Here is a 17307-nt window from a genome sequence, read left to right on the forward strand (position 1 = left end):
TTTCCAGGGATTCAAAGGACTCAGACCTCTTGTCGAGCCTGGCATCAGCCCACGACATCCACCCACAGCACAGGCAGAGGGACACGAGCCCCGTCTACACGAGGCAGCGGGGCACTGCGCCATGCCGGGGGCTCTCAGCATGACTCTCGTACGCCGGGGACCGAGCCCAGAGCCGCCTCTTCGCTTCGAGAGCACCCTCGGCTGCCGTTTTTTCTCCTCTGCCTTTCCATTTGCACGGCTGGAAAGTTCCTTTGCTGCGGATGCCACCCGCCTGCTCCAGCCTAGGGCATGGGGCCGTGGGGGTCCTCAGCCCCCACCTGCAGCTGCTTGGCTGCCTCTGTGCCCCGGGGGCTTCACGTGCGTGCAGCCCACCCCAGCCCACCCCAGCCAGGCCGTAACGCCCAGCTCCGGCCCCACGGCCCCGTGTTCCCGCTGGGCCTCTCGAGGGTGAGCTCCGACCCGCTTCGCCTGTGCGGGATGCTCTGCGGCAGAGGGGGCCCGGCGGCGGCCCTGCCCTCGGCCCTGCACAAACACAACCCGAGCCTCCCCTGGGGCCTGCAGTGCCCTGGGCAACGCGCGGCCGCCTTTGTCTTGCCTCCTCCTTGCTGTCTCCTGCTCCCTGGCAGGTGATGGGGTGAAAGCCAGTAATTGCTCTAAGTGCAATCAATAAATCAAGGTAATAGAATTACATTTGCTGTTGCCATATTAGGAACCGCTTCTCTTCTCTCAGCCTCTCTCCGCCCTCCTTGTTTTTGTTTTTAAACTGCTGCACAGCGCTGCAACAAGCTGGGCTCCTGCGTGCTCCCCGGGTGGCTCCAGCCCGGACCCAGCAGGGCTCGGTCCCCACAGACCCTGCCCGGGGCGGGCGGCTCCTGGCACACGCGAGGTCCTGTGAAGGTCACCAGCATTTTACCACACACCCCGTGCAGAGTGCTGTGGGGATGGGGGGAGCGTGGGGGGCACGCCAGCCTGGTGCTGCAGCTGTGGAGGAACAATTGCCCCACAGCACTGCGGCCGGGCCCTGGGGCTTGGAGCTGCCGCACCGCAGCCAGCACGGCCCCACGCAGCCAGCACGGCCCCACACAGCCAACATGGCCCCACAGCCCCCCCATGCAGCCAGCACAGCCCCCACAGCCCCCACACGGCTGCAGCCCGCGGGAGCTCAGGCTGCTCCCCTCTCCTGTGCAGGTCCCCGGTGGCCAGGGGATTATTTTCATCTCATTTGCAGCTGGTCTCAGGCTCTGGGGAGTTAGCTTTGCATCAAGGGCTTTCCCTCAGGCTGCTTTTAATCATTACTTGAAGGCAAGCCTCCAGGAGCCAAGATTGGATCATAGCCTCATGCTGGCACAAGGGAGCATCTTGTCACCCCACAACCCTGCGGGGAGGGTCCTGCCCTGCCTTGGGGCCCCCCAGGCTGCCCTGGCCACCACGTCCAGCGTTGGGGACAAGTCCTGGGGGACATGCCAGGGCTCTGAGCAGGCAGGGCTGATTTCCACCTCTCAGAGGATGTGGCTGCAGCCTTTGTGTCATGGCAGAGCTGCTGGGCGAGTGCCCTGAGAGCGCCTGCAGGGCCGTGCTTCTGCCCCGCACCGCTCCCGCGGCCCCAGAACAGGAGCGGTGCAGGGGTGAGTGGGAGGAGCAGTGCTGGCGCCCCGCTCTGCCACTGCCTGCAATTTGCATAACTTTTCTGAGCTGTGCCTAATTAATCTCCTTACACCTCTGGCACCGCATTATGGGAATCGACATAAAGCACTCTCCAATCCATGAAGGATTAATTAGGAGAGGAGGACACGTGCGCACACAGCCGAACATGCAAGCGGCAGTGCTGATCCTTGGCAGCACCGAGCTCAGGGCCGCGGCTGCCGCTGTCTCCCCGGCGGCGGGCTCGGGGTGAGAGGGGCTGGCACCCTGCCCGGCAGCGCCCAGCTGCCGCCATCCCCTCAATGTGCAGCGAGGGCAGATCCAGCGGCATGGCAGTGCTGGAGCGAGTGCCTGGGATCCGTGGCGGCACCCACCTGCGCGGCGGGCAGGGCCCCTGCGTGGGGTTGTTCTGTGGCGTGCATCGGGCACACAGAGGGCGAGGAGCAGGCAGCCCCATGTTTCCCCACCCCAGGAGGGGTGCAAGCGCCAAGCACGCGGTTCCGAGGGCTGCGTGCACGCGACACGGAGCGGGGCTGGGCGTGCTCAGGGACGGGTCTGCAGCCCCGCAGGGCAACGAGCCACGGGCATGGGCTGGGCCTGCACAGCACGGACAGCACGGGCACGAGGGGCACACGGCCGGGGACCCTGGGCAGGGCCAGAGCCGTGCAGGGCTGGTGTGTTGGGCAGGGCTGGTGTGTGTCGGGCACGGTGTGTCGGGCACGGTGTGTTGTGCAAGCTGGGGGGCACCGGGAGAGGCGGGCCCTGCGGGACCCCGAGTCCCACAAGGCGGGCAGCAGGGGCCGTGACAGGAGCTGCCCCCGTTTCGTTTCCCTGTCGGGGAGCGGAGGGAACGCGAGGCCATCGCCCCCCGCTCTCCCCTTGGCCCCAGGGACCCCAGGTAAAATGGCGGCCGCCGGCTGTCACGGGGGGGGGGGTACACCTCCCGGCATGCCCCGCGCCCCGCCGCGGCCCCCAGCGGCCCTGCCCGCCGCATCCCGTCGTGCCTCGCGCCGCCCCCTCGGCAGGTGCCGCGGCGTCACAGCCCCGGCGGGACGGCACCGCCCCCCCGCCGCTCCTGGCCAATCGGCCGGCCGGCGGCGGGCCGAGCAGCCAATGGGACGCGGGGGCGCGGCGCGCGGCGGCGGGACGTCGGAAGCGCTCGGCGCCGCCATCGTGCGGGCGGCGGGGGCGCGGCCGCGGGGCGGGGTGGGCGGGGCCTGCGGGCCGGGCCGGGCCGGGCCGGGCCGGGCCTCCCTCGGCCTCCACCGCCCTCCGCCGCCAGCCCCGGGCCTGGAGCTCCCCCCCCGCCCCCCCGCGGGGCCCGGCCGGTCCCGGCGCGTCCCGCCGCGGGGAGGATGGGGCAGCCGCGGCGGCCGGGTAACGGCAGCGGCCCGGCGGCGCCATGACCGGCGAGAAGAAGAAGAAGAAGCGGCTCAACCGCAGCGTGCTGCTGGCCAAGAAGATCGTCATCCGCGACGGGGCCGGCGTGAGTGGCGGGGTCAGGGACCGGGGCCGGGGCCGGGGTGGGCCGCTGAGCCCCCGGGGCGGCCACACGGCCCCGGGGCGGCCGCTCTGCGCCTGCCGCCGGGCCCCGGCGTGGCCCCGAGGCCGCCCGCCCGCGGCCGCGTGCTCCGGTGCCGGTGCTCGGTAGCGCCCCGAGCGGAGCGAGCTGCCCCCGCCCCGCCCGGCGCATCGGGCCGCTCCGGGAGCCCCGGGCCCGCTCGGTGCGGGCGCAGCTGCCCCGCGTGTGTGAGGACCGCCGCGAGGAGGAGGCAGCGGCGGGCGGCTGGGACCGGGCGGAGCTGGGCCCGGTCCGCGCCTTCCCCTGCACAGCCCGGTGTTCGGTCGCTGCCCTGCCGGAAACGTGGGAAACGTGCGCTTGGTCGGGAGGGGCCGGAGAGGGGCGGTGAGGGGGGGAGGAGGGCTCCGCTCCCCTCTGCAGAGCGGTCCTGAGGCCAGTGGAGCAAGGGCGTGACGGCACCGTGCCTAATCGCCGGCCTCGTGCCGCCCCGGTTCTTCTCCCCCCGCTAGGGATCTGCTCCTGCTAACGGCCGGCCCCCCCCGGGCAGGGAGCCGCTCGTGCCAGAGCTGTTGACTTGTTTCTTAGGCAGCCCGTCCGTGGGAGGCAGTTCTAATGGAATCCGTGCACGTACGCGGCGTCTCAGCAGAGCAGCTTCCTTCCCTCGCTGCCTTCTCTCGGTTCCCAGCGAGCTGGTGGCTGCATCGGTTCTCTGAAACGCGGCGTGGGTCTGTCAGAACCTGGGGGTTTGGGCTGGGGGAGAGATTGCTCTTCACGTGCCGAGTTCCTTCAGTTCCTGCCCCTGGGTATCTGTCAGTGGTGAATGCAGGAGGTAAGGTGCCGGTAAAGGTGCTTCTTTGGTCTGGTGCCGTAAATAATTCCTGTATCAAGAGCACAACGTAGAGGCGTTAGTCACTTGTGAGGAAGTTAATGGAAAAGTCCGTTCCCTTGGCCTGGAGGAAATGCCCCTGGACGTGAGGTTTGCCGTACCAGAGCCAAGATCCATTTGGGTCTGAGATTTGTGCGGCTGATGGAAGTTTGTTTTTAACTCCTGGATACTCTTCAAGTCGCTGGGAGCTGTCTGAATTGCTGGGGTGGTTTCATCAATTATGCATCAGGGCAAGGACACGCTTCTTGTTGAGTTCAAATCATCAGTGCTACCACGAGGAATTGGTTCCTGTAGAGCAGCACGTTGTGCTACTGAACGTTTGGTCCGTGCAGTTCCCCGATGTAATTCAACTGAAACTTGGGTGCTTTGTTCGGTGATTTGTGTTCCTTGCGAGCCTGTGACTTCGCAGGCGTGTCCTGCGCGGCTGCAGGGCAGCCGGTGCTGGGTGAAGTGAGAACAAGCGCTGCCCTAGAAGTGCTGTGAGATCTTTAAGGAAAGAAAGTTAGACGAGGCCTTGAGGGGTTTTGCGTTGTTTTCATTTGGTTTTTAACTGATCCGAGGACTTTGCCTTTCCCACCGTGCCGGACGCCTTCCTAAACTCCTGGAGTCTCTTTGCGCATGCTGCTGTCAAAATACGCACGGGTGGAGGGATGAAAGGGTGGTGGGTTCAGTCACCTTTAGGGAAAGCTCAGCGGTATCAAAGATGCTAATCCTTAGGAGGGGCGGGGAGGAAGGAAAAAAAACACAAAACCAGTTGGCTTTGTAGGAGAGGCAGGGACTGGTAGAGCCCAGAAGGAGAGGAGAGAGGCTGCAGCGTGCGTTTGTCTTCGCCAGCAGTGAATCACCTCGAGGATAGCCTGGGTCAGAGCTGGCATTTAAGTGTCCAACCACACGTCTCAAGTCCCAGGCCAGGACGTGTGCGTTTTTTAATGATGAGCTTTGTTTTGCAGCGACAGGGGATCGGAGAGCCCAGCGTGTACCATGCGGTGGTGGTGATTTTCCTGGAGTTCTTTGCCTGGGGCTTACTGACCACTCCGATGCTAACGGTGAGTGGGTCTCCGTGGGGGCGCTGCCTCTTGCTGGCATGAGTTCGCCTTGGGATGCCGAGGGTGAAGGTAGGGATGTAGGCCTTTGGAGTTAGGAAGTACAAATCAAGATGTAGTGGATTGTACCAGACTTTTTTTCCTGTTGAAGTTATAGTTGTGTTTTTTTTTTTTTTTCTTAATGGTTCTGGGCAATTCTATCCTCGTTTATTCCTGCTTAACTTGGAGTAAAGCACGAGTTTGACTTTTGAAAGCTTTTGGAGGATTTCGATGAAGGAGGACTGACAGATCTGAAAATCCTGGAATTACTAGCACTTGCTTATAATGTACTGCTATTTATCACTTTTTTAGGTATTTAAAAAGTAAAAGTGCATGTGGGAGCTTAATGAAAGGAAGCTGAGCGAGGCTTTGACTTCTTAACCAAAGACTGTACCTTTTGCCCTACACTGGCACTCCACATCCCGTACCTCTGGTTTTCGTTGAACCACCACCACCACAGTCCGGGCTGTTGAAGCACAGAGATGATTTCCCTGCAGTTACCGGCCACATCAGGTCGTGCTCCCTCCGTGAGGTCCCATCACTGACTCGCTCAGGACTTAACAGTTGTGATTAGCACAGGCAAGCAAAGGCAACTCTGCAGTTCAGCACAGGGGGATGGTTTTAGCAAAGAGGCGTGAAGTCCCATCGCAGGTCCCAGGCTTTGGTTAAGAAGCTGGAAACTTCCGAGTGGGCAACTTCAGGAAAAATTCTCAGCTTTTTGAATTTGTTTTCTGCTGGTGGTACGGCAGCTCGTGTTCAAGTCTAATGTGCCGTGCACGTTTTTAAACTGACCTCTGATACCTGGGTAACTACACAAAAGGAGTCTCTGTTGCTTATGTAAAGAGATGTATATGTTTAGAGATAGCTAATGGTAGCTTAGTAGTGTAAAATGTAAATCAAACAGGTAGTACAAAAGTGGGAGAGAAGAACAGAAAAGTTTTGTGGTCATATGAAGTAAACAGTGGGAAATCCGATGGAACAGGGATAGAGAAAGGGATGTTTCAAATAATCTTAGCTTTGCCCAAGCGATCTGGAATACTTTACAGACCAGAGAGGTGAGGTAGAGCTCCACGTGGAGGTGCGGCAGTAGGGTGCTCCTTGCTGTTCTCTTACAGGCTTCTGGCTGTCAGGTGCCTGCAGAAGTGGGTAGGTACCTTGCAAAAGTTGCCAGCTTGCTCTTTTTTTTTTTTCTCACCCCTAGGTCTTGCACCAGACTTTTCCTCAGCATACGTTCCTGATGAATGGCCTGATTCATGGAGTCAAGGTAAAGAATTTTCCTTCTGCTATTACAGACACCTGTAATGAAGTCTAACCAGTGCTTGGGCTCGCATGTAGTCTGAGATGAATGCGAGGAGGGACAGGTCATTATAATCTGTGTCATTTGCTGATGTCAACCAGTGTTTGATGTACATATTTCAGTGTGGATTGTTCAATGCCAATCCTAATGGAAAACGAAGAGTTGATAGAGCATAAAAATTGGGTAGCTCGTGTAGCTGATCTTACAGCATTAAGTGTGCTGTTAGTGTGGGTTTGGGACTATAGCAGCTGTGTGTTTCAGCTGAAAATATTCTAAATCAGCATGAGATCAGCCTTGTACTGGGGAGAATCACAAAACAAAAATCAATGACATCTGAACTGACTGGTTAATAGAAGCTGAACTAAGCTGGCCTCACTGGGCTCTCTGCAAGCGAAGCAGGAGTATGCTGTGGTACGGTAGGTGGACATGGTGGTTTGAACTAGGCAGGCATTCCCAGAGCAGAATTCAAGGCAACCGCCGTGAACAAGCAGTAGCCACGCGTTCTGACTCAGGAGCATGGCAAGACAGGTTTCTGGGTCCTGGTTCAGGCAAAATGATCTCAAAAATGGCTTCGGAGAGGTTTGCTTAGATGTGAGTTTGGCACGTCCTGATACACGTAAAGGCTCTTCCCTGCCTGTTTCAGGTCTGAAAGACGTTGAAAGGCATTGAACAATTTTATTTGTGCTTAATGGCCTTGGCCAGGTCTGTCTTATCTCCAGCTATGAGAAAAAGCTTTCTGTAGAACCGTAGCAGATGTTAATGTGATGGAGCTGTGCCAGCATCTTTTTAGGTACTGGCAGGGTGACTCCCTGCTGCACAAGTGTGCATGGGAAGACCACAGCTGCAGGCTGAGCAGCTGCAGAGAGCGGGAAGTGATTGGGGTATTTAGCAGCCTCTACCTGATCGAGGAGTTTTTTCTCATTAGAAGGATGCGAGCAGTTTAATGAACTGTTAGTTTTGGTAACGTTGCCTGCTTGTAGAAAATGGGAATGGATTGTCTCCTCTTATTTGTATCTCCAGATGAAATCTTCAAAAGCTCTTGCTGTCAACAATCGGAATTTGACTAGGGGGTTTCTCTCTGTCATTCTGTCTCTTTTTTTAGGGTTTGCTTTCTTTTCTAAGTGCCCCACTGATTGGTGCTCTCTCTGATGTCTGGGGCAGGAAATCCTTCCTCCTCCTCACTGTCTTCTTTACATGTGCGCCAATTCCCCTTATGAAGATCAGTCCATGGTGAGTTTGCTCTTGTTACAACCGAGAGGTTCTTAGAAGAAGCGAGAGTGTGAAGCTGAATGATGGAGGATTTGCTGGTGTTGCATTTGGGGATGAGATGGAAGTGTCTGTCCCGTGGAGAAGGAGCCTGGGCACGTCCCCTTTCCTCAGCCTGGAGAAGGATTCACGTGCCCAGTTCCACCAGAGGGTTCGGTTTCAGGAAGAAAGTCTTTCTTACCTCACCTGCTGTCTGTTCTCCTAATGGGTGTGTTATCACTATCAAGGAATGTTTCCTTCCTGAGCCGTGCCATAAAATAAGAGGAAAATAGGCCATAAAACTTCATAGGCTGCGAGACTGAAGCTCAGTGTTGCTGAAGGCTTTGTGATGCAATGAAATAGGATGGACTGAAGGAAGAATACGGGAGAGGCGGGTGTAGACTCCATCGGGTGTTTGGTCTCTAACTTTGCCTTCGGTAACGTCTCTTTCAGGTGGTATTTTGCTGTCATTTCCATGTCTGGAGTCTTTGCTGTCACGTTTTCTGTGATTTTTGCCTACGTTGCTGATATCACACAGGAGCATGAGCGCAGCACGGCGTATGGCTTGGTAAGGGGCTAAACAACGGGCTTGTCTCTTGAAGGAAACACCTGGGGCTTTGCGGTTAGGAGCGGTATAAAACTAGGCTGGGATACTTACCGACAACAAGCCTGAGCACAGTATCTGCTACAAGATGATATGCACTTCACTAATAATACAGTCTCCCTGTTCTCATTTCTCTGTGACTGAGCACTGAGAGAGTGAGCTAATTCCTCCGAGATCTGAGTCCTAGTCATATCGTTGCCTGGCCTTTAAACCAACCTGGTCTGTCAGCTTCTTTGCACCACTGAAGAGGTCAGGCTGCGATGCCAGCATGTGTACCAGCAGCCTGTGATCGTGCCCTTCCTGTAGGGCTATTGAAAGTACTGGATATGAATTGTTAGGTTAGCTTTAATTGCCCTTTGCTAGAACTTACCCTAGATTGCACCAAGAGAACGTGCCGTCTTCCTGTGTACAGGAGTCCCGGTCCACCTAGATTATCTCCATCAAAGATGCCAAAATTAAAACCCTCGGGTTACTGTGGAGGAGCAAATAGGCTCTACTAAGAACAGGCTGTAATAATTTTTTATGCTTCCAGGTGTCAGCCACGTTTGCTGCTAGTCTGGTCACGAGCCCAGCCATCGGCGCATACCTTTCCCAAGCCTATGGTGATACCCTGGTGGTTGTGCTGGCTTCAGGTGTTGCTTTGCTGGATATTGGTTTCATCCTACTGGCTGTGCCAGAATCCCTGCCAGAAGAGATGCGCCCAGTCTCCTGGGGAGCTCCAATCTCTTGGGAACAAGCAGACCCATTTGCTGTAAGTAGTCTTGCTGCTGAATTTCTGCACTCTGGTAATATTTGTAGGTGCTTTAGTTCTGCTATTTCTCTCAAATGAAAGATGAATTCCACAAAAGGTGAAGGCAAACACTCTGCACCCTTGACAGAGTTAAATTGCACACGTCTAAAGTTGTGTAGCAGCTTCTACCTGACCTAATGTAGCTACAGAACATCTAACAGCAGCTCCAGAAGTCCTAAAGCAAGAGCATTTCTTGGTGGAAATGCGCCAATGTTTTGAATACAAGTTCTTTTACTCAGTAGTAGGATTGTGTCAGGAGAAGTCTTGTGTGTTCCTGGCTTTTTCGGACCCTTGCTAATGATGATGAACTTTGCAGTTTCACCTCACCTCTGCTTGCTTGGAAGATTATGGTGGCAGTCTGAGGGAGGAAAAAATGGTGATCAAAAGTACTTGACTATGTATCTAAGAAATTGAAAGGTAAAAATTCCTCGTTCCGGGGTGTAGGTTGATGTAATTTTAATATCTGGTCTAGTGTGTTGTGACAGTGTTCACATATTCACCTGAAATGCTGGGCAATCTTTGCTGTTTATGAGCACAAGGTGTTTATGGGGGGCTCTTCTAAACGAGCAGGTCTGGTCTCGTTCAAGCGTTTACTTCTTGGATATAAGATGGTAGCTTAAACACTTTTGCTTTCTCTGTACCTGGAAAATATGTAATGGTTTTAACTTTTTTTCTCCCCTTTTCTATAGTCCTTGAGGAAAGTGGGTCAGGATTCTACAGTGCTGCTCATCTGTATCACCGTCTTTCTCTCCTACCTTCCTGAAGCTGGCCAGTACTCCAGTTTTTTCCTGTACCTGCGACAGGTCAGTCCCTTGCGATAAGGGAAGGCTCTGAATGCAGAAACCTGGCCTAGAAGTATTGTCTGAGCTGCATGTACACAAGAACCTAGTCTTGGCAAATAGCTTGGTAAAGCTGAAACCATAATTAATAGTGACATGTTCTAGCTTTCCTAAAAAATGTGACCACTTTGTAGGCATTTTATTCCAGTGAGGTAATGGAACGTACAGTTGTTTAATGTTTAATCTGATAAGCCATGTCAATAAATGTTAGTGACATTGGTGGAATGGCTTCTGTTGCATGGTACAAATCTCTTGCCTGAAAAGTCCCTTTTTGGCCCTTTTACAGGTCATTGGTTTTTCCTCTGAGACTGTGGCAGCCTTTATTGGTGTAGTTGGAATTCTCTCTATACTGGCTCAGGTGAGAAGCAATGTCTGTCTGTGCTCTAACAGTCTGGTTGTGAGAGTGTCTGAAGCTTCTGATAATGGGCGCGGGTGGCTTCTCAAAGTCCCTCTGGCCACACAGGCATCACCAGTGCCACGCACAGGTACCTGCGGTCCCTCTGTTCTTGTCTTTTGGACGTAGCTGTTGTTGCTGAATACCGAACTGTGGTGAACTGTGAAGTGGCCCTGCATTGCTCTGTAAAACTCCATAGATTGCGCTCTGACTGCCATAAAAAGGACTGGGCTGGTTTCTATCACGATGTTGTTGGAACGGAGGAGTGCGCGTGCATGATAGATGGCAGCACGAGTTCCTTGATTCCCGTCCTCTTGTCTTCCAGCGTTGTCATCTCTCTGCACTTACTTTGAAAGCACCTATTTTTCTTTTGCTTCCAGACAGTAGTGTTGGGAATTCTCATGCGTTCGATAGGAAATAAAAACACCATCCTACTGGGACTAGGCTTCCAGATCCTGCAGCTTGCCTGGTATGGCTTCGGATCACAGCCTTGGTAAGCGTTTGCCAACGTTTGTTTACTGGCGTGTGCGGGTTTCTCCCTCGGTGCCTCCATGGCTCTGTGACAGGTCCCTGTCCCCCGCCAGAGGGAGATGCTGCTTCGCGTGCGGTGCTGGTCTGCAGCTGCTCGTTGGCAGCCTGCCTCCTGACTGCTGCCTCTTTCTCTCCAAGGATGATGTGGGCAGCAGGGGCCGTGGCTGCCATGTCCAGCATCACCTTCCCGGCCATCAGTGCCATGGTGTCTAGGAATGCAGACCCTGACCAACAGGGTAAGTAACTGATGATTTGTCTAACGGGCAAGCTCATCCCAGCAGCACTTCAGATCACAAGTGTTCTACTTCTTGGCATCGGTGGCGGAGGGGCAGGCAGTAATGTTTGTGCCAGCTGTAGACTATTTCTATATACTTGGTGGCAATGACACTGCCTTGTCTTTGGCTGTAGCTGGTGCTTTGGGAAGGAATTCTTAACTTATGCATGTAGATGTTCAGGGTCGCCTGGCAGGGGTAGGGAGGAGACTGCTGTTTGATCATTTACCTGCTTCGCATTTTGACCCTGAGTCCTCCAGCCCGGCTGTGTTAAACTCCAACTCAGCTAGAAGTTCTTGCTGATGTGCCCATGTTTGTTTTATTGTAGAAAGTAACAAGCACAGCATTACTTATTTTTTGTAAAACCTGGTATCGTGCTAAACTAATTGCCAGCTCACCACTTCATCTGTAGTGTGTGTGACAATCTAGACCTGAATGTTTGGTACTGTCTTTAAGTATGTAAACACCCTTAAATAAAACAAGTATCTTCAGAAAGCTGGAGGCAAATCTGTTTTTTTCCCTCGCTCTGTCCCCAGGTGTAGTGCAGGGGATGATCACTGGAATTCGGGGTCTGTGTAATGGCCTGGGGCCAGCTCTCTATGGCTTTGTCTTCTATCTCTTCCATGTTGAGCTGAATGAAATGGCTGAGGTGGAAACTTTGGGTAAGGCCTCCAAACCTAACATGGCCAACCCGACGGATGAGGTAACCGGTTCAGCTCTATCATTTGGTTTGTTGGGCTGCTTCTGTCCTTGCTTTAAGCATTAATCGTTTCTCTGTTTTGCCCTACAGAGCAGCATTATCCCAGGGCCTCCTTTCCTGTTTGGAGCCTGTTCTGTCCTACTGTCGCTCCTGGTGGCCTTGTTCATCCCGGAACACAACCTTGCACTGAGATCAGGCAGCCACAAGAAACACAGTAACGGTGCCCAGACCCATGCCCACAGCCCGCAGGCTGGAGGCTCGGATGGCAAGGAGCCCCTGCTGGAGGACAGCAGCGTATGAGGTTGGGAGAGGAGGACCTGGCTTGCGTCTCAACTCCAGATCGAGGATGGACTTAGCCGGTTGGGGCCTGGGGAGAGAGGGTGGGAGGCGAGAAGAAACGAGGTAACAGACTGTACCACTAACAGCTCATGAGAAGGGAAAGGGTTTCCCTTCAAGCCAAATATACCCAGCTGGTGCAAAAACGGAATTGTATCATCTGGTGCGGATGGAAAGGGGAGATGCTGAACTGCTCCGCATGAAGGGATAGCTGTTTAAAGCAAACCTGCCCTTGTCGTGAACACTGAACTTCACGGTGTGACCTGCCAAATACTCAGCTCGCCAGTGAAAAATTAAGGAGCTAGCATTGTCTTTGTTCTAATGTGAACTAACTCATGTGCCAGCCAGAATAAAACAAGGCATCTGTTACATGCCCCCGTCCCCTTATGTAACTGGTACTTGCTGCTGATCCCATCACAGCCGAGCTGGCTAACCTCAGCACGGGAGAGGCTTGGAAGCTGTTACGCAGTATAAGCAGCCCATGCTCTGATAATACACCAGTAAAAACTGTGTGCATGTGTGAAGAAAGACAGCGTAGCCAACACCTGCAAGTAGATCCTCGCTCCTTGAGGATGTGTTGAGTTTGTCCGTTCTGGTCCAAGCGATGCTTAGACAAGAAATTGGTTCTGTTCTTAGTTCACAAGGGAGAAGGGGCAGATGATAGAGGCAATTTTATGAATTACAAATGCTTAGATGGTCAGCAACGTTTGTATTTCTGGTTGGTGGGTTCGCTTGGTTTGGTTTTTGTTAGTGCTGTAACATTTGTCTGTCGCTACCTCCGGAGGCGTAGGTAGAAGGATTTTTTGGAAACCTTTTTGTGGAACTGGAAAGGTTGTTTAGAAAATAGTTCTTTGAAAGGTTGGAGGAACAAGCAAACTCTGCTAAGCACTTTGTTAAAGCGTGGCTTCCTGAGAGAAAGGTCAGGGAAGTAGCTGTTGAGCACTTTTTTTAAAGCACGTTGATTTTTTTTTTTTTTCCTCCAGACTCTTGCCATCTTGATATTACATAATGAGTGTGGTTTGTTTTTCTCGGTCCAAAAGAGCCTGGCGATGATTGCAATTGATTTGAATTTGCAGGTTTGGATTCCACGTAGCATTTTTGAGCCTGCTCTGAAGGCTTGCATTTTGTTGAAAAATGAAATTGCAACCTCTGCTGCAGGGTTCAGCTCAGTTTAGAAAGAGCAGCAGATACTTGAACTTGAGTGGTACGGAGGGAGCTAAGGCAAATGTATAGGGAAACTTTGGTTGTTTATAGATGCACAGAGATACTGAAGTGGGCAGGAAACAGTTGTTCTCGTTTGAGTGAGATCAGAAGTAATGGCATTGAGCAGTCATTGGGGAGGTAAAGGCCAAACTGGGAACACTTAAGAAATTAGTTGCTAAGGGAATTGAGGGTACAGTGGCCAAAAATAGTCCTGTCTCATCGTGCGATATGTGTAGCAGCTGCCAAGTTCTCTGGTGGGGATCGATTCTCTGTAGGTTCAGGACAGGTAATTTAAAGGAGAAAGGCCAAAAGGAAGCACTGACTTCATGTCTTGGTTCTTTGCAAATGGGCGATTGTGGCCGGTGCTGTGCCTGTGCAGGACTGACTACAAATGCCATTTGCCTCTGGATTTAATGAAAAATGGCAGCCGGATAACCCTGAAGATCTCAATGCCCTCAGCCACAGCAGGCACGAGTGTGGGGACCAGCGCTATTAGTTCCCTTCTGCTGGGCTGCCTGCCCCAAGAATGTACAGGGCACACGAGCTCCGGGGTGTTCTCAGCTTCTGACCTCTTCTGTGAGCTTGTCAGAGGGAGCCTGTTACTGCCGGCCTTGGGCAGATGGAGATCTGCAATTTTCGTGTATGTCCCTTAAAAGCCTGTCAGATACTCACAGTGTAGAATCCCTGCTTGCCTGGACTGGGCTGAATTAATAGCGTGTTGTCTGCGTACCAATTGTCTGGACCAGTTAGTCATTGGAGGTGGACGTTTAAGTGAAGCAATTCATGTTTTGTTTATCGCTAACTTTGGCTGGTACCCAGATCCTGTAATCAGAACGGTAAGAGTAGGTTATGGCCGTGCAGAGAGCAGCTCCCTCGGACATGAGGGTTTGCTTACGTGGATCTATTTCTGGGGCTGGAGAATAGAGCTAGCAGGAGGTCTCAGTGCGTGGTGGGGATTGCGGTGTTCTCCAGCTCGTTGTGGTGATGCCCCACATCTCCAGAGCTAACTGGGATGGGCTGCACTGCGTGTGCACAGCAGACTCCTTTCCCAAAGAACACCCAGTCACATGAACTAGGCAACAGTCCCACCTCTATTGCTCACAGAAACAGCTTTTTTAGGCTGGAGTTTCACCGAGTAAATCTGGCCATTCATTTATTTGCACTGTATTAAAATGAACTGAAGTAGTTTTGTCCCTCACACGCAAACGAAGTGAAATGAAACACTGAATAGTTACCTCATGCACACTGAGGCACTCAGCTTCACGGGTAAAATATAGTGGAACGTTACAAAAAAGACGAGCATAATTTATATATTATAAGGTATATAGATATATATTTTTAAAAGTCCTTTCCTTTATTTAATAGTTTATCGAGACAGATGCATTTCTAATCTCATTCCCTTTGTCACCGCTGCTGCTGCCGGCAGCGCCTCAGCTCTCGCTCCCTTCAAGCAGCAGAACAGACCGGGCGAGCTCCGCTCCTTGGTCCTCTTCTGTCACGACGAGATGTTGGAGTTCCCAGCGGCGCTGACGTCCTCAGCACATGAGTAGCTGGCCTGAGGTGTTCTGGGACGCTTCTGCAGCCCCCCAGCCTGGGGCCAGAAGATGCTGCAGGTTCCCGAGGCGTCTCTTGGCTGCAGGCTGGCTGTTGGAGAGGCTCCACCTCTGAGGAGGTCTCCTCACCTGCCCCGTCTGCCCTGGTGCGCCTCCGCAGCGCAGAAGGAGTGCGGAAGGGACTGCGTCACGTAGTCACGCTGCAGGGCAGGTAGCGGCGTGGAGGTGACTCGTGCTGGGGCAGCACAGGGCCGGCTCGCGCGGGAGAAGCTGCGTCCTCCTGAGCCCCCAGAGCCCACGGTGCTGAGCACCTGCGCTGGAGACGGGGCTGCCCGTGGCAGCGGGGCTGCTCGCCTTCCCTAGAGATGTCACTTGCATGGGCGCTGGAAGTGGGCAGGGATTTGTTTCCGCGTTTCTGGAGTTCCTTTCCCTTTGTTTGGTGGGGGCCCCTTAGCCCCACGCAACTCCTCTCCCCGTTAGGCGTAGGGACGTGACCCACCATTCTGCCTTGTGAGTGTGAGAGAAGGACTTGGGCCAAGCTGTGGCAGAGCTGAAGTTACTGGACCCGAATGAAGAATCTCTCTAATTCTGAAGGGCTGGTAATTCTGCAGCGTCACGCGGGGAGACTGGAAAACCTGTACAGAGCGCTCAGCTAGCATTGCCAAGTTTTGTTACTTTATACGAAAACGCAACTTTTTTAAGGGCCTTTTCTGAAAATCCCCTTGATCTGCAGTGTAACGCCTGAGCCTGGCTGTTCGTCGTCGGTACCCCAGACTTGGGCTGCAGTGAGCTGAAATTCAGGTCAGTAACAGCAATGCCCCAAACACAGGGCAAAAATGGGCTTAATTGCCCTTCCTCTGCAGCTCCACTGCTAATGGCAGCAGCTCAAGGGAGTTTAAAAATTGATCTTGTTGCATTAAACAAACTGAACGCATTAAACCATTGCTTTCCCTTCTGCCATTACTTTTGCAAATTAGTAACTTTTTACTTGTTTTTATTCTTTTCTTTGCACTTGAATGGCTGCTAACGTTTTATCATCTTTATACAGTGGGGGCATGTGGCAAGCCCGCGTTCACTGAAGAATGGCTCTCTCTGAAGTTTGTTTACTATTGCGTGCGTTTCTGTATCTTTTTTAAGCTAACAATGAAATGTATTTATTTGAGTTCAAATTGTGTTTAGAACTGGCTAATCTCTCCCTCCGACGGATTATTTATTAAACTGCTTCTTTCCTGTTGTGTTGAAGCTCTCTGTTCTGATCGGTTTCCCCTGCCGGTGTTACCAGGCGGCTGTTCAAGTCAGCCTCGTGCTTCTGAGCCACGACCCCGCTGCTCATCTCACCGCGGGCGCGAGCAAAACCCAAGAGTCTTCCAGGCAGCACGTGCAGGCAATATTTGCAGTACAGGGCCCTCTTCGGGATGTGGAGTGGGGAGGAAAACGCTCCACAAGTGCAGTCAGGGCTGGGGCTGTTGCCTTTGGCAGGCGGGGGCTTGCTCTCAGGTTTGTGCGAGCCCCGAGGGCTGCCTGCAGCCCAGCGCTCAGCGTCCAGCCCTCGCCTCCTGCCCTGTGCGCAGCGTCCGTCCCTGGCTCCTGCCGTGAGCGATTCCCAGGGGAGCACCCCTGGGACCAGGGTGGGGGCCGCAGCACGCAGTTATTAGCATCCCAGACCCCATTGTCTTCATTTCCAGGCAGGCTTAATTTAGATCTTATCTTCCTCATTTAAGGGGTGGTGGTTTTTTTTTTTTTTTTTTTTTTACAGTGCTTGAGGATAGTAGCGCTGTGGACAATGTAATCACAAGAAGGATGAGCAAATCCCAGTCAGACCTTGGATGGGATCTGCTGTTGGATGGCCGATATCCTGTAATGAGCTGGAAATGCAATTCATCTGCTGTAAAATATATTGCCTTTTCTATTTATTTCCTCTGGACTTTTGAGCTTATTGTAATTTTTTTTTCCTACCTTTATGGGGGGGGCAGACCTCAGTTTGACACAGCATCAGTGCACTGGTGGAAAAAGGAAGGCGTGCATATTGCAAGTACAGCCTAGAATCCAAAACAGCTTTTTCTTTTTTTTTCTTTCTCTCTTCTTTCTTCTTTTTTTTTTTCCTGGGATCAGGCGTTGGCGAGTGCAGGTGCTGACAGCGCCCCGTGCTGCGCCCTGGCTCGGCGGCACGATGGTATCCTGTGCTGGGGGCCAGCGCCCGTCCCGCTGCCGTCGGTCTGTCGCTCTGCGGAGCTGTTTTGAAGTTTGTTTCCTGAAAAATGCCTCGGGCGAGTCTTGCCCAGCGAGAGTCCTCCTGGCTTGTGCTCAGCATCCAGGAGGAAAGTTCAAGCTGTTTCTTGAAAGTCATCGTTCCCTTTGCACTGACCCTAAAAGTTTCCTGTTTCTTGGAAGTCCCTAAGTGCCTCAGCCTGC

At 53.4% G+C, this 17307-nt stretch overlaps 1 protein-coding gene across 1 annotated transcript; it reads left to right on the forward strand.

Moving 5' to 3' along the window:
* Positions 1-2871: 2871 nt before the first annotated feature.
* Positions 2872-16129, forward strand: LOC308181926 (hippocampus abundant transcript 1 protein-like). The gene is made up of 12 exons (XM_080565769.1): positions 2872-3127; positions 5000-5095; positions 6333-6395; positions 7531-7658; positions 8127-8241; positions 8810-9028; positions 9757-9870; positions 10193-10264; positions 10681-10793; positions 10970-11067; positions 11640-11806; positions 11894-16129. Exons 1-12 carry the CDS (start codon positions 3044-3046, stop codon positions 12101-12103), a joined length of 1479 nt encoding a protein of 492 aa, XP_080421895.1. The 5' UTR covers positions 2872-3043; the 3' UTR covers positions 12104-16129.
* Positions 16130-17307: the final 1178 nt, after the last annotated feature.

Source organism: Anser brachyrhynchus (assembly GCF_964034855.1).
Source record: "Anser brachyrhynchus genome assembly, chromosome: 23".
Lineage (NCBI taxonomy): Eukaryota > Metazoa > Chordata > Aves > Anseriformes > Anatidae > Anser > Anser brachyrhynchus.